The sequence below is a fragment of the Anomalospiza imberbis genome, chromosome 9, assembly GCF_031753505.1.
Source record: "Anomalospiza imberbis isolate Cuckoo-Finch-1a 21T00152 chromosome 9, ASM3175350v1, whole genome shotgun sequence".
Lineage (NCBI taxonomy): Eukaryota > Metazoa > Chordata > Aves > Passeriformes > Viduidae > Anomalospiza > Anomalospiza imberbis.
The window spans coordinates 21,704,344-21,730,143 of record NC_089689.1 but is presented as its reverse complement, the minus strand read 5'-3'; the positions used below and the strand labels follow the sequence as shown (position 1 = coordinate 21,730,143).

Genomic DNA, 25,800 nt, shown 5'->3' with positions numbered 1-25,800 from the left:
AATTGAATCCTTCAAATCATCTGTGTGCAGATAGCACGGACGGATTACAGGAATTCCTTGGATGGGTGCAGGCAGGGTGCTGTGGGCATGAACGTTTTATCCAGGTGGAGACAGGTAACAAACACTGGCCCTCAGGGCTGTGTCTTGGGACTGGCTGGGGCTTTTAATATATTTTTAAATATCTTTTAATATTTTTATCAATGACACAGACAGTGGTAGTGAGTGCACCCGCAGCCAGTTTACAAGGTGAGTGGTGTGGGGGACACACCTGAAGGACAGGGTGCCATCTAGGGCGACCTGGACAAACTTGAGCCCACAAAAACTTCATGAAGTTCAACAAGTCCAAGTGCCCTGTGCTGCCTCTGGGTCTGGACAATGCCAGACACAAGAAGAACTGGAGAACACAGACTGGAAAACTCACTGAGACTAGCCCTGATGAGAAAGAAGTGGGGGTTGTTATGGGTGAAAAGCTGAACATGAACCAAGAGTGAGCAGTTGGAGCCCAGAAAGCCAGCTGCATCCTGGGCTGCAACTCAGAGGAGGCAATTCTGCCCTTTACTGCAGAATCCACCTCTCTGGTCCCCAGGACAGGAAAGACATGGATATGTTGGAGCAAATCCAGAGGAGGCTATGAAGATGATCAGAGGGCTGGAGCCTCTTTCCTGTGAAGACAGGCTGAGACACTTGGGGTTATTGAGCCTGGAAGAGAAAAAGCTTTGGAGAGATCTTAGTGAGACTTTCCAATACTTAAAAGGGGCCTATAAAAAAAAAAAGAGAGAATGACTTTTTATAAAGGCATGTAGTGATAGGGCAAGAGAGAACGCTTTAAAATTAGAAGAGATTTAGGATGAATATTAGAAAGGAATTCTTTACTGTAAGGGTAGCAAGGCAGTGGAACAAGTTGCTCAGGGAAGTTGTGGTTGCCCTATCCCTGGAAGTGCTCAAGACCAGGTTGGATAGGGCTTTGAGCGATCTCGTCTGGTAGGAGGCGCGCCTACTCATGGCACAGGGATGGGAACTAGATGATCTTTAAGGTCCCGTCCACCGAATCTATTTTGTGGTTCTATTTTATTTTCCTTACAATTTTTAATTTAATACTATTTTGCTTTAATTATTAAACTCCTTAGTCTCGACCCATGAGTTTCTCCCTTCTACCCTTCCCGCGGGGTGGGGGCAGTCAGCGAGGGGCTCCCCGGTGCCCAGCTGACATCAAAGCACAGCGGGGACGCGCCGTCGCTGCTGGGGCTGGGGCTGCGGCCGCCCCGCCCCGCTACCGGTGTGATTTGCATACCCAGGGTGCCCCGCGCTCCGCGGGTGTCCGGCCCCGCGCGTGTCCGGCGCTACGGCCGCTGCCCCGGGCTGTGGGGGCTGTCCGGTGTGTGCCCCTCCGGGGCTGGGCCGGGGATGTGGGGCCGGGAGCGGCGTGGGGGGAGCCAAGCGTCACCCTGACTGATGTGGGGTGGAGCAGACGCCGGCAATGTCGGGGAGGAGCGTGAAGGTATACTCTGGTTTCTCTTCAGATCGTATAAATCTTTCGCCTTTTACTAAAGATTTCCGTGGAGAGGAACAGGCACGAGTGTCGAGAAATTTTTTGAGGCTCCATTTCGGTGGAGCTACCCTGTTACGGTTAAAAATAGAACAACTATTGTTTTGCCAACAGACATCACGTTTCCGTTGTGTGAAAACATTACGCTGTCCTTCCTAGCTGCCAGTCATCACGTCTGCCCAGTCTCTGCCGGGGATGCAGCCGCACCTCGCTACTCGGCGGGCCCCGGGCTTGTCCTGCCGCCCCCAGCCGCACTCCCGCGGTAGAGCTGACTGCCCCAGCCTCCCCTCCCCTCCCCGGGAGCGGCAGTGCCCTCCGGGTCTCCATCTCCCCGCAGACACGCCCCGCCGCCTGGCCTGCCGGGAGCTGTAGTCCCGCGGCGGCTCCCGGCAGCCCGCGCGGCACGCCGGCGCGCGGGGTTTAAACCGGCGGCGGTTGCCGGGCGGGTGTCTCGCTGCTGGGGCGGGACGCGTTTCCGGGGCTATGGAGTCTCGCGTCTACCTCAACGTCCATCCCGGTGCCGTTATTAACATCCAGCGGAGCAGCGGTGAGGCGTGGGGAGCGGGGTGTTTGCAGGGTCCTGGCCTCCGCCGCCCGCGGAAGCCCTGGCGGCGTGGGGCGGCCAACTTTGGGCTCAATGCTGGCTTTTTCCAGGCTTAATCCATAAGGCAACGGTGAAGGCAGTGAGCGCGGAGCACTCCTGCGTGACCGTGGAGTGGTCTGAGAGCGGCGCCACTAAAGGCAAGGAGGTGAGTGATGGCTGCTTGCGGCCCCTTCCTGCCCCGGGTGCTCCGACGGCCCCGGGCCCGGCGGGATGAGCCCCGGGAAGCCTGAGGCTCGTCAGGAGCGGCCCAGCTCTCCTGCCCCGCTGGGCGGGCAGCGCTTCTGCGCTGCTGCAGCTCGCTCCCTGCTCTCCTTGTTTTATACGTAATGAGAGCAGTGCTCAGGCGTGCCAAGGAAAAGCGTGAGAGCTGCCGTGCCGAAGCTGCGCCCTTTGCCTTTCAGGGCGATAAAGGCGATGGGCCTCTTGCACTGTTGACTGTCCCAGTGCTGAATGTCCCGAGAGTCCAGTTTTCCAGCTGTGTGGGCTGTTTGTTGACTTTCCGTGTCTCACACTATGGCCTTCGGGCTTTCCTTAAAATCTCTTACTAATAAGGTGCCGTGTTAACAGGGCTGGGTTTGATTTCCTGAATTTCTGCACCAATATGAAGTAAATATAGTGTGAGATGACATGGGTGAGAGGGGAGTCTCGGGCATTTGAAGGTTATATGGCTGAAATCCTGACACTTAAAAAAGTCTGATACTCAGCAAGTGTATTTGTCCTTCTGGTGTCCCTAGAAATGTGCAGACTCTGGATTTCAGTTAAAATCGTAAAAGTTGCCATTGGCTGGTTGTTAGAAACCAAATCTTCCTCTGTGCATGTGCCTGCTGCATTCAAATATAAAAAATATTCAGCTATAACTATTGACTAAATTGCATTTATGTGTTAAGATGTTAAATCTTTAGGAAGTTACTTCAAAATCCAACAGTTTTCTTATGTCTATGTGCTATGTATGTGATGAGGTGAAGGCAGAATTAGGATTTCACATGAGGGTTAGTCAGGTATAGCTGGTACCAGGTGAAATTGTTTGCAGTGGCAAGTGAAGATGCAGGTGAATTAAGTTATGGATTAAATGCTGAATTCTTCATTTCCCAGTGTCTAAGCAGCTCTTTGACGTTTATTTCAGTAAGCACATCACACAGTAAACACTTAATGCTCTCCTAGCACAGAAGTTACAGAGCTGCTGAGATTTACTAAGATTAGCAGTGGGAGATTAGTGCAGGGGTTGCCAAATGGGCTTTGCCCTTCTCTGCAGAAGTGCTCTATGGCACCTGCAGAGCTGTGTGGTGTTTGGCAGATGAAGGTAAATGGCTTAACTAGCACATTTTGTCTGGTGTATCAGATGTACCAGATTGTTCAAATGGAATGGGAACTACTGTTTTGCTCTTCCAAGAAATTTTAACATAACATTTGGCAGGCAGTAGGTCAAGTTTGCTTGCCTTCACTGAAAGTCCAGATTAGAAAGAAAACAATCCCTAAGTGGTAGCAGCAGTATTCTACCATGTAAAATCTTGCCTTTGCTCTTGCAGCTTGATATTAAAGATGTGCTTGCAATAAATCCTGAATTATTAAACCTACCTCCTGCGGATGTGAAAGAGAATGTTCCTTTGCAAGACAATGTAACTTTACAGGTAAGTGCTTTAAAGTAATTTAGTTTTTTCTAAGGTACTAATGCATAGGTCTTGTTCTATATGATACTCTCACTCTTAAAGTTTGAGATCTCTAACTTGTCTTTTCTGTCTCTTAGTTAGGCTTTGGTCAGAAATTCTTGTTGTATTGATGTTGCCCTGAAGGGCGGTGCTTGGTGTTTGCTGCTTACTCCAGTTGCTTACAGCATTCCTTGTTTTTCAGAAACAGAAGCGTAGAACAACCCTTTCAAAAATTCCTGCTCCACGGGAAGGTGAGAAAATGTTTTGCTTTTTTTTCTCTGCTATACCCTTGTGGAACTGTACTGGTCCTTCATTGGAGCCATGATATTGTACTTTAGTGCATCATAAGGCTGCTCCTTCAGGCAGTGCTCACTAAGAGGATACTGTCTCATACCAATGTTTTGGGCTCCTGAGGGTAGGAACTCTCCTAACAGGTTGCTGTCCTGCTCCTGTGAGGTGGGGTTTGTTGATGTGTTCTCCTCTTCTGCAATATTGCTGTAGTTATTCCCTATTTTAAATGTCACTAGGCAGTTGCTGTTGCAGTGAATTTTAAAGTTCTGTATGGAGCTTTGCACATGCCACAAACAACAGAAGCTAAGTTACAATTATTAAGATTAAAAGTGTCAGAATGAGAGTGGAAAGCACCAGAAAGAAATAGCGGTGACAAATGTATGTCTCCTTATCAAGCAGTCTCCCTGGACAATAAGTAGAACTTTATGCTTGGAGACTTTTCAGAGCAGGCAGCCAAAGTGCCAGCTGGTGTGCCCAGCTCCCTGACTGCATGGCAGAACAATGTGTTGAGCAAAGCCAGAAGGGTAGATAGAGATGTCAGTGTAGGATTGCTAAGAAATTGTTCTTCCTGAGGTGTCAGGAGTTAGAAAATGCCTGTTTTCTACTGTCTTTTAGCTTTATTAGCTGACTTTTTAGGCTTTTTGAATTGCAAATGGCAGCATTACAGGTCTGTTTGTAACACATTGTATGATGCTGAGGTTGAATGATTGCTGATTTAATGATTCTCTTAAAGTGCATAGTTAGCCAAAACTTGTGCTTCTCCATTCAACTGAGCTGTAAACAAAACTTCTGGGCTGTTTGGCTTCTTCTGTTGCATGCAAGGTGAGACAGGGAAGCTAGTCTCAGAAGACAACAGTATGAATTCCCTGGCATCAGAGAGGCAGGAGTTGTCCAAGAATCCTAATGTGTAAGAAGTTGTTCTGTACTGGAGTATACTGATCTTTCTCAAATTCAGAGAACTCCGTAAGTTTTGTGAACTGACAAGCAAAATGATGTGATACAGTCATGACTGTCTATATATAGGTCTGTTAATTGAACTGGATAGCCAGCTGGAAAACACAATGTGTGTTAATCCAGTCACTGGTTGTTGGAAACATGTCCTTGCAGGGGTCACAGCTCTCCTGAAGTATAGAATCTAATTGCATAACTAAAATGCCTGTTGCCTGTCCTAGTGGCACAGTCTTGTCCCTGCTCAGCGCTTAGAGCAGCAGTGTTTTCAATATTCATCAAATAATTTCTATTGTTAAAACTAGCTAAAGCCCAGGAGTGTCAGAGTATCTGTCCTGTTGCAAACTCTGCACTGCACAATTTAGAAAGCTAACATTGGCTTCACTCATGTCCTTAGACTAAACAAATTAAAGAGATCAGCAGGTGTCTGTCTCAATCTTATTCAGGAAAGGAGAGAAGCAGAAGCAGTGCTTCCAGAATTAATTAAGAAATAGATTATTAAGGAATAGATATTGCCTCAGTCCCATCAATCAAAAGGAATTTTTGAGGATGCTGAATATTCTCACATACAAGAATCACTTGAATGAAACCCATTTAGATAGAGTGAATCCTCCAGTTAATCTGCCTGTCCAGAAGCACCAGCATTTATAGAAACAGTGCTGTCGAGTGTGAGATGAGATCAGGTCTGGGCATATTGGACAAGAGAAAATGGAATAAAATGCCCTTTCTGAATGTAATGAAACTGATGCTTTTTGTTTCTAAAATTGCAGCAGTCACATCTAATGTCTCTGCACATGAGCAGAAGATTCAAGGTAAAGAGTTAACAGGAACAATGAATTTTGCATATGATTCTAAGGAATTTGATTCTGAATTGAAAAGAGCCCTTGGTCTCCAACAGATCTGGTGTCCTTTGAAATAATAGTGATTCATTCTGGATAAATTCTAATAATTGCTGGTGGAGGGAGTTCTAGCTTGCATATCACACTTCCTTTTTCATATCAGATTTGCTTTTTTTTTTAAACAAATCTATTGAGGTAAACATTCCAATCCTTCTCCTAGGAAGCTTTGTAAAGGACTTGATCTCAGTGAAAGAAATACCTTGGCATGTGAAAATGGAGACTGCCTAAAAAGGGACCATTTCCAAAGATTTGCTGGTTATACAGGGTCTTTTAGCTGAATGTAGTGCCATGGGGCTCCCAGCCTACTGTGCACCACACACATCCTGTGTGTGGGTGCCCTCATGGTGGGTGGGCACAGTGTTGCCCATGGCCAGTTGCCTGGCTGCTGTACCCGTGTCACCATCCAAGAGTTAATTCATACAGCCCTGCAAGTGTGAAGCTTCAGAGGGTTTAGTGGCTCTCTGACTTGAAACTTCCTCCTTCCTAGGTATTGTTAGGGTGCTGAAACTCCCATATCCTTATGTGATTCCTTAGTGGGATCTGAAAGAAATTCACTGGAATTGCAAATCTGGAATGAATGGTTTGCTTTTCTGTAGTGGTGGGTTTGACTACTTTTCACCCACATGCATTGCTTTGTCCTGCACTATGCTAATGGAAAAGATCCTTTTAACCACACCTTCTTCTCCACTGCTCTGTACTTTGTGAGCAATTGATTAATTGCAAGTGTCTGAGTGTCCCTGGATTCCTGTTTCCAAAGCTGCGCGTGGCCGTTCCCGCATGTCTGCTATCACAGAACCCCAGTGCGGCCTCCAGGAAGATGAGATGGCAGTAGATCCCTCCACTTCTTTGCAAACCAGAAAATATTTGACAGTTACTGGTAAGTGGAAAAACATTCCTGTGAATTCTTAATGTGAAACAACTTTCACTTTGCGTGCATTTAATGATTCAAACTGCAATTCCCAGTGGGAGAGCAACCTGAACTGTTTCATAGATAAAATGAGAGACCTAGAGGTCTGCCACTATGCAAATATCCAGGACTCCTCCCTGAAATGTTTTCCAAAGGACTTTGGAAACAATGTTGTGCATAATGATGTACTTTCTTAGCCAGAGAGCTGTAGGTGGGCAAGTTGGGTGGATGTGGTATCTGCTTAAAGGCATAAAATGTTATTAATGGTGCTAGAGTGGGAAGAGAAGTGCCTTAACGCTGCTGACAACACACCCAGTAACCATACTGGTAGTAGTTTTACCTATACTGATTGAGTAAAGCAAGAACTTTAGCCTCCTTGAATTTCAGAGTTGTAGTTATTTATTTTACTAGGCTACCCTAAGAATAGCTGAGGCCATGCCTTGCATGTTAAGTTCTACAAAAGCACTGAAATAAGAGGCTTGATACAAAATTCTTGTCTACTTGGTTTGGCCTTGATTTGCAGCATTGCATAAAAGTTGGTGATTGGCAAAGGATTTAAAAGCTTACTTGCACATTTACCATACATTTTAGATAGTTCACTCTCCTGCTGCAGGAGCTGAGAGATGCCTCAGTGTATGAGGCTTTGCAAATTACAAAATTATCTTGGTCTTTGCAATCTAATTATTCATTTTGGTCTGGTTTCTTTCTGCAGCTGGCCGAACCAGGGCTAGGGGGCTGGATTGTGTTCCAGAAGCCTCACTGACAAGTGTAAATGGAAATACAGAGAATCATCTGCCTGCTGCTAGAACGAGCTCTTCAGTGAGCCCAGGTACCAGGGAGCAGTGGATAAAGGCTGGCTCATCAGTCAGCAGGGAATCACTGTGATTGCTGCTTTGTGTGCTCAGACTAAAGCTTTGAAAAGGTGACTTTGGCAGCAAGACAGAATATCTTCATTTTTTATTACAGATGTGTCATTCTGTTATAGTGGTATTGCCTCAGAAATGCTGCCTTTGCTTTAGGGTGGTAGTGTGACTTCTGAGGTAGTTTCTGATAACTAGATCTGGTTTGGGAAGGAAGTGCTGCAAAATTAATGGCCATCCATCTGAAGATGGTTTCCTGTATGAGGTAGTCTGTCAGCAACCTGGGAAAGTTGAAATATTTGTCTTATGCTTAAAACCTAGTATGAAATCTTAACCCAAGGAACTGTTTTCGTTTTATCTAGTTCGAAGAAGATCTAACATTGTGAAAGAGATGGAGAAAATGAGAACCAAGAGAGAAGAAAAGAGAGCTCAAATTAGTGAAATCAGGATAAAACGAGCACAGGTGGAGTACTCTAAAATACACCTCTAAGGGGAAGTTCTATAGGACCCTGTATTACAGTAGTTGAAACAAAATATTGGGCAATATTTTGGCAATATTTTGGGCAGGCTTAGTTCTTAGAAAGCTGTACATAAGGATGGATTGATTCTGGTTTTAGAAAGTTGTGAATCTTGTAAAATGCTTTGAATTGCATACAGCTGCTTGTTTAATTCTCTGGGGCCTTTTTTTGTTTTTTTTTTTTTTTTGCTGTAACATGTCAATTACATTCACATCCATGGTTTTTCATGCAGGAGTTTGACAGCACCTGTCCAAACTGGGAGTTTGCACGTATGATCAAGGCATTCAGAGCAACTTTAAACTGCCAGCCGATATCTATGAATGATCCAGTAAGTAAATACTGAGGCTACTAACTGCAGCCTGTAGACAGACTTCTCTATTTTGTACTGAAAGTGTTCACATCAAGCAGTTGGTGCATCGCTGCACCTTGGTAATCCTCTGAGTGTATTGTGAGCTTGAGGAAGTTGGTGGTATCTGTAAGGTCACTTGCATTCCCTATTTAGGGCTAAGCTGTCTTATTTTACTATGACACTAGCGAAGAGTGTGGTTCAACAATTATCATGCAATGATGTGTGGCCATCAGTTGCATTGAATGCACTTTGACTGACATCCCTGCATGAGTGGGTTGGCTCAGAAGCAACTCTGATCAGCATAAAGAAGAATGGATGTGAGGGAGCATCAGATCTCTCTGTAATAAAGAGTGTAATTGGGAAATAATTACTTATTTTCTTACTTTTCTTTTAGATAGAAGAGCACAGGATTTGTGTCTGTGTGAGAAAGCGCCCTCTCAATAAGCAAGGTGAGTGTACTGACCAAACAGCTCTGTCCTGAACAGTTTAACTTTGTTCAAACTGTTTTCATTAAAACTGAGGGTCTTTTCTGTCAACAGAACTTCAAAAAAAGGAATGTGATGTGGTTACTGTTCCAAGCAAGTGTGTCCTGATGGTGCATGAGCCAAAGCAGAAAGTAGACCTAACAAAATACCTTGAAACCCAAACATTTAGATTTGACTTTTCATTTGATGAAACTTCTTCGAATGAAATGGTATACAGGTAATGCTTGCTGCTTACTGGAAATGACTTTCAGATAAAAGCATGGAGCTGTGGCCAGATGGCATCTAAGCTTAAGAAACTTACTTGAAATAAATATTAGAATCCTTTTTGGACGAAGCTGAAGGACTGAAAAGTCTAAGGCTTATTTTTGGCATAGCCTTGCTGATTGCCTAAGGATTTGCTTTTTTTTTTTTAGTTTCTTTTCTTGTTAAAACTGATGATGATGAAGCAGTGTATGAAATATTTGCTGTAACTTTTTTATCTTTTGAATATTCAGATTCACTGCTAGACCTCTTGTAGAGACCATCTTTGAGGGTGGGAAGGCGACATGCTTTGCATATGGCCAGACAGGAAGTGGCAAGACGCATGTAAGTTTTTGTTCAAGGTCTCAAATTTTCTAGCTTTGATAAAGTATTTCAAAGCTTCCTGATGCTTGAGCATGAATAGGATTGTGTAAGAATTTAGGATCTTGGTTTTATTGTCTTAAAGCTAATACTTTTTAAGTTGTTAACTCTTTTTCTGTAGCTTTATGTACTAGTGTGTTTCCTTTGAGGTTGTGTGGAAAATTGTACTGGCTTTTCAAAAGATTTTAAAAAAGTCTTTTTAGAAGAAAAGAATTAGAATTAAGAAATTTAAAAAGATTTTTTTCTTTAGAGAAAAGAAAATCTGGCTTTTCAAAGATTTAGGATGTCCTGATACGTCAGTTTTAGTCATGGCTATTCCTTGCCTCAAATGCCTGTTGCTGTTTAACTCCTGTCTGTATATAGTGAGGCTATTAGCCTATGTCTGAGACAAAGGCTAGTCTATTCTGTGCTTTGAGCTTGGAGGCATTCCAAAGAGTTCAGCAATTATATAAAAATAAGCCTCTTGATGCACATAAATATTTAAGTGATCTGGTATTGTTTGTAAAGTGGGTGAGTTAGTGTGTTTGCTTTCTAACCACTCCTTCCAGTCTAACAGCTGCAGCTTTAAGAGTTGTGAAAATTCTTTTGTCTCAAAAGAGAAAGCTTGCTCTAAACTTAGAACAGCTGTGTTGTCTTTAACTTTCTTCTTCTGAGAACTATGGGGAAGAATCATCACAGCATGATAGTGGAGTCCTGTTTTGAATGTGCTGTCCTGTTCTGCAAGAAGTGTTTACATCAAGCCACAGTGATCTGCACTGGACTGTGCTAATGCACTGCTTTGAGTAATCAGACAGTCATTGCTGTTGTTCAGTGTTAGAAGCAAGTTTTAGGCTAGGACTTCCTATCTTTAGTGTTATGTAGTGAGCTGTAGATCTTTTCCAGTAATCCAGAAAAAAAGTTGGAGCTTTATACAAGTTTGAACACAGGCTGCCTTCATTGCACTGGAAAGGGCAGAGAAGCCTGCTTACCTGAGCCTCATTACAGGAATACAGCTGTGATGCACTAAAATCATAGGTGAAGTTACTTTCCCTTCCCAGTCCTAGGGCAGAACTACTGCAGGGACAACAGCTGTACCTTGAGACTGGAGTGCTGCACATTAAACTCTGGTAGATTGAGAATGTGTAATGGGATTGAGCTGTGTTTTTAAATAAGTGGTAGAGCAAGTCACTAGGATAGCACTAACTGAAAATTTTTTGTGATTAACTCCTTTGACCAAAGTATCTTTAAAGGTATTGTCTGCTCTAAATTTATATTTTCATGTTAACTTTTGCAAGTAGTTGTAAAAATGTTATTTGACCTAGATCCTGACAAATGAAACTTTCTCCTCTGACTAGAGGCTGTTGCACTGTCAAAGCAGCTTCCTTGGAGGAACATCTGCTTTGATTCTGTACCTCAGAGCCTTACAGGTGCACTGCTCTGTGTAGGCCAGATCTTCTTTTTGAACTGATAGGGAAGCTGCAAACTAATTTGACACTGGCATTGGGGCTTACCTTTGGTAACTTCCTAGTCTGTTTTTGGGACTAAGATCAGATAGGCTGACTTGTTAGTGCCACGCCTGACCTCTGGCCTTTTCTCTTCACAGACTATGGGCGGAGACTTGTCTGGGAGAAACCAGAATGCCTCAAAGGGCATATATGCTTTTGCCTGTAAGTTGATTCTTCTATACAAAGTAAAATGAGATTAATGCTTGTTTCTCTCAACTAGATAAGATCTGTTTTTTTATGGTTATTTTAAACATGTCCAGCAGAAGATACATAAAGTATTTGTGTTTTCAATAATAAGACCTGGTGTTTGCAGGTTACACAGGAGGTATGATTATTTTTTCATTCACTTCATAAAATATTTTTCCTCTAGCCACAGGGTCAACTAATCTGGTATATTGTCTCCAAACTTCAGCAATGCAGATTTTCAGGGATGCATGTTCTCTAGACTTTCTGCAAGATGTACTTGAAACACAAACATGTGACTTTTTCAGGCCTGTCCAAAACAACAGAGGATCCCAGTGTTCCCTCAGAGCAGTAAGGATTGTTGTCTGTGGGTGGCATTAGCAGTTGAAACCCCTGTATTTCCCTTTTTTCAGTCCCGGGGTAAGGATGCTGCTCAATCTGTTCTCCAGATGGTAGCACAGCACTGATTGCTAGCATTTGTTTGGATGACTGTCACTCAATGCTAGACACCGCCTTATAGCTGTGCAGCGTTTGAAAGTAGATCAAGTAGCAACTAGAATATATTTTAAACCAGTTAACTCAACTTTTGTCTTTCCTCACTAGCACAAGATGTCTTCCTCCTCCTAAATGAGCCCAGGTACAAGAGTCAGAATCTGGAAGTCTATGTGACTTTCTTTGAAATATACAATGGAAAAGTAAGACCTTTTTTTATTTTTAAATCTTCACCTGATTTCTTTGGTTGAATATTTCATAAGTAGCTGAGTCAAATTTAATACTTTCTATAGTTCCATGTATCCTGTTTATATTGGCTTGTTTTGAATTGAATTTGAACTCTATGTTAAAGATGCTGTTTCTATATAGCTTTATATAAAGTTGGGGAAAAATACTTACAAGGAGTCCTTGTTCAGGTTTGCCTCAATCTTTTTGCCTAAATATAGGTGTTTGACCTCTTGAATAAGAAGGCCAAACTTCGAGTCCTGGAGGATGGCAAGCAACAGGTCCAGGTCGTTGGTCTCCAAGAAAGACCAGTTGGCTGTGCTGATGATGTCATCAGAATGATCATGATTGGCAGTGCCTGCAGGTTTGGTGACTTAAAACCTATAAAATAGGAGCTGTGTCCTGTTGCATCTCCATGTTTAGAAAAGCATCTATGATGCCTGTAGCTGGTGCTTTGAGATTTAAACAGAAGCTTGTTGTTCCCAGTAAAGGCCTTGAGCAGCACCTCTGCATGAATACCAGGAAGTGGTTACACAACAAAGGACCAGAAGGGATGGGTTCAGCCTGCCTTCCATAGACAGTGTCAGAGCTCCTCATTCTTATATCCTCATGGAACTCCAATAAGAGAAACCATTCACATGAGGAGATGGCTGCCTCGGTGCTTTCTAGTATCAGCTAGTCTACAGGAATACAAGTAGCTCCCTGTGGGCTTGTAAGATCAAGGAACAGCAGCTGGTATGAACCATAATTGCAAAACTGGTTTGGCTTAACTGCAGGCCAGATGAGCTATTCCAATGGCAACAAAAATACTGCATGTTGTTCAGGAATCTTGTCTAAAGAATCCTTGAAAGCAGGTGCCAAGGGACAGCTGTAGGCTTGGCGCATCATCCTGGCAGGAAAGGCTGTGGTAGGGACAGCTCTCCCATCATACTGGCATCTTTAATTGGGAGCTAAAATCTGTATTACCAAGTGTTATCTGCTTCAGTTAAGTTGCAACTGCTGTGGAAACATTTGTAGGCAAGTGAGAACTTCTTGGCTTCTGTACTGCACTTTGTGGGCAAATATGCACATCCTAAAAGCTTATTCAGCATTCTGTGCAGCATTTTTTGGCTAGCAATTTAGTCATGAACTGTTTTTACATTTTGGGCTCCTCCCTCCTTTTTCCCCAGTAGCAGAGATGGGGGTGGGACAGTGAATCTGCCAGCATTCTCAGGGAATAAATGATAAAGAAGGTCACAGGGAGATTTAAATTAAAAGATGTCACTCTGCCTTGCAGTGATGGGGCAGGTGCAGCTGCACAGCCGAGGTGAACTGCCAAGCCAGCTTGGCTGGAGAAAGGGATTTACCATGATTGTAATGTGCTAGCACAGCTAATGCTGTTTAGTGGGGAGCTTGGCTGAGCTTACTGTATAATGGCAGATGCATTAGGAAAATGACATGTGGTGTGCTGAAGGTGTGACTTCCAGCTCAAGTGCACGTGAAGCTTTAGCACTCGGGCATTCCAACGAAGGCTGGCTGACCTAAGCCAGGCAGCTTAAACAGCCTTCAATTTCTATAACCAGGGTTGCAGGTTGGTATTTTTCACAAGTAGTTCTGTGCTCCTATATCAGAAGCAATTCTATAATTCACACAAACTTAAAGTATTAATGTGTGGGATAAACCCTAGGAGGTTAATTGAATGGCTGCAAGTCTTATCTAGTGCTGTCAGGACCTGTTGTTTTGTTACACATTTCTAAGGTTTGTTTGCATCTCTGCTGTAGGACATCTGGGCAGACTTTTGCAAATGCCAACTCTTCACGGTCACACGCCTGCTTCCAAATCATACTGCGCCGAAAAGGACAAATGATTGGCAAGTTTTCCTTGGTGGATCTGGCAGGAAATGAAAGGGGTGCAGACACATCTAATGCTGATCGGCAGACACGGATGGAAGGTGCTGAAATCAATAAGAGCTTGCTGGCTTTGAAGGTGAGCTACAGCTCCTGGACGAGAGTGATAATCAACATGTGGATTCTGTTCAACTCTGGGGTTAGCTGTTCTCTTTCATTCCAGTACAAGGAAAAAACCAAAAAAGTACTGGTTTAGGATGTGAGCAACCTAGAGCATACTTCCATTTAGAGTGTTTCCAGAAAAGTAGTGCAGTCTTGTCAGGCCAGACACTGGTATTTCATTCAAGTTGATCTTTTTTAAGGGGGCGATTTGTGACATGATGGCTATACCTACTGTCCTGTGATAGTCAGATACCTGGAGCATATTTTAAAGACTATGAAGAACTTGGAGCAATACATGAGACAATTCTTCAGCCTGTTGGGTTTACCAGCAATTGGTGGCTGATAGCTTGCAGAGCTGATTGAAGAGAGATGCCAATACTGCATTCACAAGACCTGTCTTTTTGTAGGAGTGCATCCGAGCTTTAGGGCAGAACAAGTCTCATACCCCCTTTCGGGAGAGCAAGCTGACACAGGTGCTAAGAGACTCTTTCATAGGAGCAAACTCCAGGACCTGCATGGTGAGTATGCACATGTCAAGCACAATGCTTAGGTTTTATAATTCAACCAAATAGCTGCATGTTCCTCTACAGCAAGGGGGTGTTTAAGTCAGAAAGCTTTAAATCTTGCTTTAAAACCCAATCAAACAAAAAAACCCCAAAAAACCAAATATTTTCCTCATGGAAACTTGCCCATGGTGAGCAAGGTAAAAAAATTCATGAGTTATGCCCAGCTCTCGTAGAAGGAGGGCTATGGAAGTCTTTTTAATATGGTGAATCTGTAAGAGAGTTTGGTGTGGTCTCAAAGGGCTTTGCTTTCTGTGGATGGTGAAGCATAGCAGGTGCACACAAAGACAGTGGAAAGATGGATACAGGGATGCTGGCATGTCCCACAGAATCCATAAAGAAAAATGGACTTGGCTGTCTCAACTCCAGCCCTTTGTCCTCAAATGTCCCAGCTGTGTGGTGAGATTTGTAGGAGCATTAATGAGCAAAAGTCAGATAGGAGTCACTAAGGTTTCTTTTATGTTTGCAGATAGCAATGATTTCTCCAGGCATGAGTTCGTGTGAGTACACCTTAAACACACTGAGATATGCTGACAGGTAATGGCCTTTCTGACCTGGGGATTCTAATCTTATTGTAAAAGGTATTTTAGCTGCTTTTACTCTGACCTTTGGAACCTCAGGTTCTCTTGTATTGTTTGTATTGGCAACCTGGAGGATGGTTGTTAAGAGCAAAGTATCTTAGAGCTGTCATATGAAACCAGCCTGGGTGTTCTGTTTGACACATAACAGAGATGATGTAAAACCATGAGTCATGTCTCTCTTTGTCAAAGGAATCTCCTCTCATGCTAGACTTCAGACTGCCCTGAAGTCCCTGGTTCTTGTAGGGAGTTTACCCTGTCCTCAATGGTTATCTCCATGCCTTTTACTTTTTGTAGTACTTTGTGACCCATCTGTAAGGGTGTGCTAAGAATGTGTGTCATGAGTGTTTTAGTTCACTCAAAGAATCAATGACAAAGGTAGCAGCAAAAGCAGGTTCAAAATGAAATGAGAGACACAGTTTGTTGGCAAGGTTCACTCTACTACTTACTAGGTAGTTAAAGCACACAGACGAAAATTTACTAAAATCAATCAATCTCAAATTAAAATCAACTTAAAATTATCTACCTGGAAGCCTGGGGAATGGAAAAAGGGGTAAGGTTAGAAAAAGGGTAAAGATTAAAAGGACTAAGGGAGACCCTTCCCTTGAGTTACAAGGTTTGTGTGACCCCCTTGTCAAACATAGCCTGGACTTGGCCAATGGTTTAGGTCTAAAGATTTTAACTGCACTTAATCTATAGCCTAATTTAAATAATTTAACATAAGATTCTATTGAATTTACTATAAGCACAACACTCACAGGCCTAACTTGCTTAAAAATACTTAACATACTTAAGAATCTAAGACTGCAACCTTCATAGTATATTTGCTATAGCATAGTCACACACAGACCTAAGGGACTATGTACAAGGTGTAGGTGTAATCCCTGTCTGCTGTGAAGGGATTTTGGTCCCAGCTCAACTGATGTGAGTGCAACTGCCAGAGTGGCTCCTGGATACCCAGACAGGAAAGTTTCCTTAACACAAACATCTCCTGGCTTTCCTTCCCACAGTATCCAGGGGTTTCTGCCCACAGTAAGTCTGTTCTGGGGATGGTAACTGTCTAACTTTTAAAATGCAACTGAATGTTTCTTGCTGAGCACTGATTGATTGCAGCAGCTGCTTTGTGATGCTGTAGCCAAGAAACTGATGGAAGTTGAATTTGAGTGACAAATCTTGTTGCAGAGTGAAAGAGCTCAGCCCTCATGACGGAGGTGGTGAAAGTCAGAGTCAGATGGAGACTGAAGAGGCTGAGACCAGTACTGAAGGCTCAGGTGTTCAATTCAATGTATGTGTGTGCAGAGGGGTAACCAGAACTCAAAGCTGGGAACAACTTGCTGTTCTTACCTAGGCTGTTTCTTGCAGTTCTCCAAAGAAGAGGAGGAAGAACTCTCTCCAAGCATGTTCAGCTATCGAGAGGTTATGACTCAAATTAGTGAACGGGAGGAGAAGGTTGTGGAACAGCTCAGAGAACTGAGACAGGTATGGGGAAGCAGCAAACCCAGCCCAGGCCACCTTCTATATGTTGATAGCAGCTTGCTTTGCCTGGGCCAAGTGCTGCTGGGGAGGCACCAATGCAAGATGCTGTACTAGTGGTGTTACTTTTTCCTCACTGCCAACTTCTGGTGTTTTCTGGCCCAGCTGGTTAAACTGGGGCATTCCAGTGCTTTTGCCAGTTCCCTTTCCCCTCCAAATAGCAACCTCTACTTGCTGCTAATGAGCACTGATGGCTCCTGGTCTGTAGAAGTTCAGCTATGTTGATTAGACTGCCAGATTTGAAGAAACTAATTTGATTTCTAGAAAGTCCATTTCTCATCACTGTTATCCTTGTAAATACAGAAAATGGCTACTGAACTTGACTGCCTCTTGGGAATTGCAGAGAAACCAGATTATGATCTTGAGACCTTTGTGAGCAGAGCTAAGTACTTCATAGAGGACAGCTCAAGAAATTTCCATAGTGTCAGAGGTATGTTAGAACCTGTGTCTGACTAGCACTGTCACTAATGCTTTTCCAAAGACCTGAAAGTGACACCAGCATACCTGTGGGGGTTTGAGCACCCAGTCCTGCATAGCTGAAGTCTGCTGAGACTGACAGCTGTGCTGGAGAGTTCAGCTTCCAGATCAATCACCCTGTTGCTCTTACCTTTCTTTACAGAAACACTGGATGCCCTGGGGACTGCCATGCAACTGGAGGAGCAAGCCAGCAAGCAGCTACACTGGCAGAGGCCTTAATCATTAAAGCCAAACCCGGTTCACAAGCAATCTCTCATGCACTTGTCTTATCTTGCATGTTTGTCAGTGGTCTGTATCGCTCCTGTTTTAAATGTGGTAAGGTGTCTGCAGGTCACATGCCCAAGGGCAGTGAACACAGCAGCCTTTTCTTCATGGCCTGTATCAGGGTACTCAGCAAAGTGCTAAAATGCACCCACTGCAAGGCTTAGGTAGGGGGCCTGAGAGTCTGCAGTCTCTGCCTAAATATCTGGCCCTTTGCTGGTGACAATGGTCTCCCCTAAGAGAACTAACTACACATGTATAGTACATTACCTTTTCCAGATGTGCTTGAAACATTGCAAAACTGTTACAAGTTTTGCTTTTCTAGAAGGAAAGAAAATAAAATGGACTATGTGATTGTAAAAACCAGTATTTTAAGAAGTTGAATAAATAAATGTTCTTGGATCTCATTATCTTATCTGTCCTATAAAAAATATTTCTTGCTGATTATGGTAAAGTTTAACAGTTCCTAAAGACTGGCTGTTTGTTGGTAGGGAGGCTGATTTCTTGGATGGAGTTTCTTTTCAAAGTCTTTTTACTTGTAATGTTTACATAAAAATCACTCAAAATAAGTTTTGTCTCTTAATTTTTGAGATGCTGCTGGGCTCCCCTATCGGGGGGAAGCTGGCTTAGGTGTGGCTATATGCTGCCATGGCCTTTGTGTGCAGCCTGGGTCCAGATTGCCCTGCAGACCCTTCCTCTGGGAAAGAGCAGGTTAGGGGAGGAACATCTGTTAGGCCTGTGCTAGTGCCTGCTCTTTTTTATTTATTCAGCTCAGTTCAGCATTTGTCTTCAAAAGCACAAAATAATTGTGTGAGCTCTAGGTTCAGCAACACAGGATGCAGCTATGCAAACATCAGATCACAAAGGGATCCTTCTACCATTACTCCCTCTTTTCTTAGAGCTGTCTTCTTCCTGTGAAAATCAAGGGTGTAATCTAAGTGACAAGGCACCCCCAGCTCTGCACCTTCCATCTGTGGACTTCATCCGCGCTCTGTGTCTGGAGATGCCAGCTATATTGGAGGCCAGTTATTCAGCCTGGCCTGGATCAATTGTGTACAATATTTCAGGGCTGACCTGGAAAAAACAGCAGAAGAGTTAGGGATATTTGAGGGATGTGAGCAAACATTGGTCACAAGCACTTAAAGAAGGGATACTTCAACCCAGGCATGATCCTCCTCCACAGCTTGGGCACATTGTGCTTAACAGTTTAGGTTCTGGGAGCAGAGTGGGGCTGAGCACTCTGGGGCTTTCTGAACTGTGAAAGCTGACTTGGACCTGGGCTCTGCCTGCATCATACTAAGATGGTACAGCCAGAGTAGCAGGGCTGTTATGCCCTACTAAGTCTGGACAAAGGCAAGACAATCCTGTTCCACTTCAGCTGTTAGTACCCTTGGATTACGCAGCCTTTCCCTGTGCAAGGAACAAAGTATTTCCCACTACCTTCCCTCTGTGGCCTCTGCATTGCTTAATTTCCCTCTATCTGCCTTAGGAGTTAGAGACCTCATCTGCAGGCCATCAGCTCCTACCCTGGATGGGGGAAGAACCACCCAATGGCCCGAGTCTGTGCCTCTTGGTGCAATCCCAACGGCAAATGCTGTGCTCCTGTCCTGCCCTAGTAGCACCAACAGCCACCAGAGTCCCAAAATAAACAAGGAATGTTCAGCTGTGTATGGATTAACAATCATTTAACACTGGGGTTTGCTGAAAACCAACTGTTTAATGATCAGTGGGAGCTTCCTGGTGTATATTTAAGTCTGGCTAGTTTCTTGTGTCACCATAAAAACCCCAGGACTCAAACATCACCACCCTTACTTCTGAGAGGTTGTCACTGGAAAACTCCTCATGTTTGCCTCCCTACCTACCAGGCATTTTCTGTCATCTGCTTTTCCAGAAAAGGTGTTCTAACAGCACTATCTGGTGGACACTGCAGGAAATTCATACTGAATAAACCAGTTTTAGTGCAAATAGCTGAATTTCACTGAGGATTATGCAGTCAGTCGTAAGGCATTAGGTTTTCCAGTGGGTGGCTGATGTTATAAAAGGGTGTTTCACTGCTGGCTGTGGCTCCCAGATGTGTGGAGAATACAGTGGCCATGAGCAATGCAGCACCCTTCACCCCTGTGTAGGACATACACTGCTTCAAGGCCCAGCCATCAAGGGTGACAATACACAAGGCCAGTGCAGATTTCACATCTCCCTATAAATAAAATTTCAAGCCAGCTCCAGTGGCAGGAGCTGGGAGGGTCTGAGCACTTCTACCTACAGGCAGTGACTCTGCCTCATTCCCAAACACACCCATCTCCAATCAGTTTAGGGCTGGAGACTTGACGGAGCAGGGATACTCAGCAGAGAGGAGTGCCAGAGGTGAATGGGTGAATCTTTCCTGCGAGGAACATGCCGCAGTCCTTTCCTACTGAAAGGATGCCACTTCTCTAAGCTTCTTTTTATGGTCCTGTAGATTCTGCTCCTGTGTCTCACCCAGTGGCTTTTGTGGCAGCTGCCTGTTATTAAATATACTCTCTCAGCCAAAGTGTGGCTGTGTGTGTATGTGGACCATTAACAAGGAAAGAATGATGCTTTGAATCACTTCTAAGATGTCAGAGGTGCAGTTATGCTGCTAGCATGAAAGGAGGGTGGATGTAGTTTTTCAGGAAACACTGTGGCTACATATAATGATCTATGCACATGCCACAGCTCAGGCAGTCTGGGCTACTGTGGCCTGCACTGCTGAGCCGGGACAGGAAACACCCAGCGCTGGAGCTGTTCACCATCCTCACACAGCAGCCCTCAGCAAGGTGATGGCTGAGCCTTACAGGTGATGACGGACTCCGAGTTTTTGAAAGAGCCTGTTGTCGCTCTGGAAGGTCACCAGTGGGGCCCTGGCCAACACCAACACTCGCACGCACCTTTAATAATTCAGTCAAGGGACATATATACAATAAGCTTCAGTCACTACTGGAAAAACCTGAATAGCCACAGTGCAACTGCGGCACTTTTATATCTATTGTTAACCGTAAAAATGTAGCTCCACCGAAATGGAGCCTCAAAAAATTTCTCGACACTCGTGCCTGTTCCTCTCCACGGAAATCTTTAGTAAAAGGCGAAAGATTTATACGATCTGAAGAGAAACCAGAGTATGACTACCCTCCCCCTTTCCGACATAGCCACCGTCTGCTCCACCCCCCACAAGTGAGGGCGACACCAGCCCGCCCGCGGCTCCCGGACCCGCATCCCCGCCCGGCCCGGCCCCCCGGGACACACACGCCGGACAGCCGCCACAGCCCGGGAGGGGCAGCGGCCGCACCGCCGGACACCGGCGGGGCCGCGGAGCACCCTGGGCATGCAAATCAGCCCCGTGACGGGCCGGCCGGAAGGGGTAGGAGGAGCCGGCGGCGCGGATGGGCGGGGCAAGCTGGTTTTGCTGACATCGGTGCAGCAGCAAATCCATTCTCCCCATGGTCCGAACCACTAGGGAACTCTTATATTCCCCATTGCCGCAATTAATTACCATCAGTCCACCCCAATGAACGCTCAGCATTCGCTGTTTCTTTAAGCGTAAACGGTTAGCTCCACCGTAATGGAGCCACAAAAATGTTAATAAGACTCGTACGCGTTTCTCTCCACGGATTTATACGATCTGAAAAGAAACCGAAGGATAGCCATGCTCCACCCCGCACATATGCCCACTCCCCACTGCCGCCCCACAAGACACGGCGACCTTCACTCAGTTCCTTTCCATACTTCCCACTCCTTCCAGCGCCTCACCCGGCTCGGCACCAGCCCCCTGCCGGTACCACAGCCCGACTGGCCCGAGCCCGGAGCCACGCCGATTTAGAGCGGCGGTGCTCGGCGGGGCCGGCCCGGCGCTGCCCGCACGGCAGCCCGGCTATGCTGATCACACCAAGCGGAGGAGGCGGCCGGCCCCGACCAAGCCCGGTGCTTCCTGCCCTCCTGCCGGGGCGGGGCGAGCGAAGCGGGTCCGCTGGGGACAAAGCGAGCTAGGAGTGGACAGGGATCTCGCAGTGCTCGGGTCTGGTCGCATGGTCGCCACGGCAAGGAGACGCCGCGCAGAGGCAAAAAGTCGGCTCCGAGAACGGCCACCATACGCCGCCGGCACGGATCGGAGCTAGACAGCGAGAGGGGCTTGCGATAGGGGTCCTGCGCAAGGTGCTGAGGTCCGAGCGAGCGCCAACACCAGCCCTATCCTCCTGGGAGGGCTGCAATGCTCGGGACTGCCGGGCAGGTCCCCGGCCGTCGCTTCCCCCGCAGTCCGAACCGCGGGCACGCAGCTGCTCCGCTGCATCGCCCGGCTCAGGCCGGGAGGAGGGGTTGCGCGATCCCGGCGCATGTTCTGACCCGACAAGGCACTGAGGTGCACCCCCGGGCCGGGTCCGTCCGCACCGCCCCATACACGCAGGGTCAGTGCTGCCCGGAGCCGGGCCGGTGCACGTTGCGCTTGCAGGCTTAGAAGACCGCCTACATATTCCAGCTTATACAGCCGCCGAAAGCGGAGTTTGCTCTATTTTTTACCGTAAAAGGGATAGCTCCACCGAAATGGAGCCTCAAAAAATTTCTCGACACTCGTGCCTGTTCCTCTCCACGGAAATCTTTAGTAAAAGGCGAAAGATTTATACGATCTGAAGAGAAACCAGAGTATACCGCATCCTCGCCCTCGGCAGGTACCCATTCATGGCTGTCCCTCCAAAGATACAGCGACGCCACTTGCACCCAGGTTCGACCTTCATCTGCCTCGTCCCATTGTCCCGGCAGCGGTCAGAGCTCGGCCTTGCACCGGACCAGTGGTACCGGGGAGCGGCGGCCCGAACTTTACAGTGTCTGCGGCACCCCCGCGCGGTGCAGCCTGGGTATGCAAATTTTCCTGAATACTAATAAGACGCCCATCCCCGCCCGGGCTCGTATCGGTCGCAGCCCGGCAGGATCGGGGCTCCAGGGACGCTCGGCACAGACCTCCTGTGCCTGCCCTTCGCCACCGGCACTCTTACCCAGGCTAGCCCCACACCGCCCAGGGTAGATAGACAGATCTTACCTTTGGACTGGACCTCCAGGTGCACGCACATCACACCCAGCATGGGCTCCATGAACGGACAGGGCACATCTCCCATCATATCCTAGGGGAAAAGGGCAGAGTGAGAGGGAACAGTCTTCACACAGTTCTCCAGACTGTTCTCTTCCAGGCAGTAGGGCTAGCCAGTGCAGCCAGAATGCCAAGGAGACAGACACAGCTCCTGCCTGAGTAGGGATGGACACAGGTGGTTACACTGCTCATTGCCCCCAGCAAGGCCCACTCCTCGCCTGCATGACCCTGGGTGTCTGCAGAGCCCCGTGCTGGGCTTGGGGGGAGGTACACAACAGCACAGCTTCGAGGCCTTGGGAATCTTGGCTCTGGTACTAGGGACTGCTGTGGCCCAAAGAGTCCAGAAGAACCTCTGCATCTTTTTGACCTTCTGCTCTGGTTCTGCTGAGTTGGAGGCGTTTAAGAACTTGGTCTGGGCTTGCACCCTTGTGCAGAGAAAGAGATGCCAACTTGTGTGCCTGGATGAGCCTGGATCAGCCGTCTCAGCTGTTTCACTGTCACTCTGAGAAAACCCAGTACCACATCCCACTTGAAGTGTGGTTCAAACAGCCAGGACAAAATTTCTCCGTCCTTGTCAGGAGCCACAGCTAAAAAACAATTAGCAAAATTCTCAGTTGGAGTAAGTGACCAAGGAAGGCCGTTCTGCAGCCATTTACAGAAACAGAGTCTGGCACTGGCATACCAACAGAGTTGCTACAGATCCCACTACTAAGCCTGCTGCTTTGTCTCTCTTGGAGGAAGCTGTAACAGCATGTATCACCCTATGGCCTATAAGAATGTCTTCTGAACTACAGAACTAACAGGTTGTGGCTTCTACTACCCAGGAGGAAAAACAGGAAAAAGATAGTTGTAATGCTTTTAAAAAATACAAGCTACAAAACTCTCCCACCCCAGAGAGGAACTCTGGGAAAGTTTGCAGTAGGTGAGTGCTGCAGGTAAGGATGGAAACTGTTCTGTGGTTTTAACAGGAGGAATTGCAACCATCGAGGCAGCAATATTGCACCAAATTGGCTGTGAAGAAAGTCAGCTGGTTAAAAACCAAAAGGGATGAAGTGCAGTTGCTCAACAATAGCTGAGACTCTGAACTCCTTCCAGCCAGAGCAGTACTGCTGGATCTGCCATCGGCAGGCAGAGGGAAGGGAATGGCTCAGTGCAGCAAGCAGCCCCAGGAGCCAGAGGTCAGGGAGAACATCCTTGCCTGAATCAGGACAAAGCACAAATGGACATGCTGCATACAACAGCTTTCACAAATGAGCTCCTTATACTCCCTGCCAGTGTCTCCAGTGGGCAACAGCAGCTTTATAAATTCTCCTTTGTCCTCTTCTTCCAGGTGGTTCAGCCTCAGTATTTCCAGAGGAATGAAGACACCTCCAGTCTCCAGAAATTCAGTAAGGTATCTGTGGCTGCAAGACTGTAGGAATAAGGGGAACAAGGCATGTCACTTACCTTGGAGCCCATCTTCCTCTGCCAGCATGCCATGTCCTGGGAGCCATCACCTCCCATCTCACTGCAGTGGGTAGAGGTCTGAACTGGATCCTGTCTCTGCAGAAGAGCATGGACCGTGGTCTTACAGGCAGGCAGAGGCAGCACACTCATTCAGATGTGAGAAAAACCACTAATTCTAGGCTCCTGAGAGATGGGTTATGTGGCTTTCCCTTCAGTTCCATCTTTTCATAGCCAGGCTGTTTTTTAAGCCTGCAGAATGTGGCTGGATGTAGATGTCTCTGTACAAAAGCTTATTCTTTAAACAAATTTTCAGTAGAGACCTTGCCCTTCCTCTCCATCTCACTACCACACAGCACCTCCAGCTGTCCAAGGAAACAGATGCAGCATCCTGAGCCACATTCTTAGGTAAGCCAGAAACAATCTGGCTCCCTGGGAACTCCAGCTCCAGCTCTGGTTCTGCCTTGTTTTAATGAAACTGTTCAGGACGCAACAGTTGTTTGAGGAACGTTGTGGGCAACTATCCCATTCCTGCAAGAAAACCATGATGGCTAATGGCTTCCTGCTCTTTGACAGATGTCATGATCTCTTCTGCCTAGAGAAGAATGAGAAAGAAGTTTAAAAAGGTCTGTGAAGAAAGACTGTACAAATGAATTATCACTAGAATCACATTTAAAATCTCTGGCGAATAAGATGAAAACACTTAGTAACAATTTAATCTCATTTTCTCTTATTTCATAGATAGGAAAACTAGCAAAAGGAGAGTTCCTGATATGTCTGAAGCTGCACAATGAATCTGTGACAGACTTGAGATTATTTTCCTGGGCAGGTGGTTTTACCACAGGAGCTCTTTGCTCTGCTAATAAAGTCATTTTGATGTTACCCATTACCCCAGCCCTGTTTCTCACTAGCCTCATGATATGAACCAGCGTCTCATATCTGACCTGCCAGGGAATAAATAGAGTGAAATGAGAGCAGAAATAGGTATGGATTTATGAGGAGTGACAGGGTCAAGGGGGCTATAACTGCCTGTTAGCACAGCAGCACAGCCCTCACTCACGTGCTGGAACGACGGCCATTTGGACATCCACCCCAGGAACACGTGCCTGGCCTTGGCACTGGGAAAGTGCTTTGGCACCCTTTAGCATGACAGACATTTGCTCTGTCTTTTCCCTATCTAATTTTCCTGGCATGTTTTTAGACAATCTAAGAAAAGCTAAAATGATAAGAGATATAAGCAAGAAGATAGAAGTTCCAGTTCCCTTCAATTCCTTCTATTTCTTCCCACAGATGTTAAATAAAGAAATCTACATTTTTCCAAGTGTCTTTGGTGCACTTTTGGCTCAGTATGATATCCCCTAGTGCAGCTTGACAAATGTGAAGGTGCACTTAGTAAGGGAGATGGAATGTCAGGGACTAAGCTTTCCAATTGTGTGGCAATCCCACAGCCATGCACACTTTTGGCGGAGGACACTGACCAGACTCAAGGAGCCTCGCAGTTAAACACCAGGATCTGTGCCCACACACAGATGTAAAAAGAGGGATAGGGTCACAAACAGTGGCATTAACACATGTGCCTTGTCCTCCACCAAGCTGTATCAAATGCCTAAGGATAAGAAAGGAATTCACACCTTATCTAATGCACTTCTTGGGCTTCCTACCTAACAAAAGCACCATTTTAGGTTTTAAGTGTGGTTTATTGAGAAAAAGAGTTAAAATGACATAAAATCTTTGTGTTTCAGAATAAGAAGTTTTTTTCAATGTAATACAAATCATCAAGATTACCAATTTCTTATTTACAAAG

The 25,800-nt window shown here is 45.8% G+C and overlaps 2 protein-coding genes and 3 non-coding genes across 8 annotated transcripts in view; 2 read left to right on the top strand and 3 right to left on the bottom strand.

Moving 5' to 3' along the window:
* Positions 1-1,500: 1,500 nt before the first annotated feature.
* On the top strand, positions 1,501-1,615 carry LOC137479533 (U5 spliceosomal RNA). The gene has a single exon (XR_011002319.1). It is a non-coding gene; the product is annotated as a U5 spliceosomal RNA (small nuclear RNA).
* Positions 1,616-1,991: 376 nt separating this feature from the next.
* Positions 1,992-25,800, top strand: part of KIF2C (kinesin family member 2C) — a 425,302-nt gene continuing 401,493 nt past the window's right edge. Inside the window, exons 1-22 of one of the 4 annotated variants that reach the window (XM_068199102.1) lie at positions 1,992-2,093; positions 2,201-2,295; positions 3,677-3,778; positions 3,999-4,047; positions 5,806-5,847; positions 6,692-6,811; positions 7,554-7,670; positions 8,064-8,164; positions 8,452-8,547; positions 8,963-9,017; positions 9,108-9,270; positions 9,548-9,638; positions 11,257-11,320; positions 11,945-12,036; positions 12,280-12,422; positions 13,819-14,023; positions 14,454-14,564; positions 15,079-15,146; positions 16,370-16,472; positions 16,550-16,666; positions 17,024-17,150; positions 17,340-17,868. In XM_068199102.1, coding sequence (XP_068055203.1) covers positions 2,030-2,093; positions 2,201-2,295; positions 3,677-3,778; positions 3,999-4,047; positions 5,806-5,847; positions 6,692-6,811; positions 7,554-7,670; positions 8,064-8,164; positions 8,452-8,547; positions 8,963-9,017; positions 9,108-9,270; positions 9,548-9,638; positions 11,257-11,320; positions 11,945-12,036; positions 12,280-12,422; positions 13,819-14,023; positions 14,454-14,564; positions 15,079-15,146; positions 16,370-16,472; positions 16,550-16,666; positions 17,024-17,150; positions 17,340-17,416 — 2,202 coding nt within the window. In that variant the 5' untranslated portion in view covers positions 1,992-2,029 and the 3' untranslated portion in view covers positions 17,417-17,868. Of the gene's footprint in view, positions 2,094-2,200; positions 2,296-3,676; positions 3,779-3,998; positions 4,048-5,805; positions 5,848-6,691; positions 6,812-7,553; positions 7,671-8,063; positions 8,165-8,451; positions 8,548-8,962; positions 9,018-9,107; positions 9,271-9,547; positions 9,639-11,256; positions 11,321-11,944; positions 12,037-12,279; positions 12,423-13,818; positions 14,024-14,453; positions 14,565-15,078; positions 15,147-16,369; positions 16,477-16,549; positions 16,667-17,023; positions 17,151-17,339; positions 17,869-25,800 lie in introns of those variants that run through there. The other 3 variants (XR_011001881.1, XM_068199103.1, XM_068199104.1) reach the window with 3 other exon arrangements.
* Positions 20,482-20,596, bottom strand: LOC137479527 (U5 spliceosomal RNA). Its single transcript, XR_011002314.1, has one exon. It is a non-coding gene; the product is annotated as a U5 spliceosomal RNA (small nuclear RNA).
* Positions 22,001-22,115, bottom strand: LOC137479517 (U5 spliceosomal RNA). The gene has a single exon (XR_011002304.1). It is a non-coding gene; the product is annotated as a U5 spliceosomal RNA (small nuclear RNA).
* The window catches only part of RNF220 (ring finger protein 220), a 226,962-nt gene continuing 225,663 nt past the window's right edge, over positions 24,502-25,800 (bottom strand). Inside the window, exon 16 of the mRNA XM_068199108.1 lies at positions 24,502-24,591. Coding sequence (XP_068055209.1) covers positions 24,517-24,591 — 75 coding nt within the window. The 3' untranslated portion in view covers positions 24,502-24,516. The remainder of the gene's footprint in view (positions 24,592-25,800) is intronic.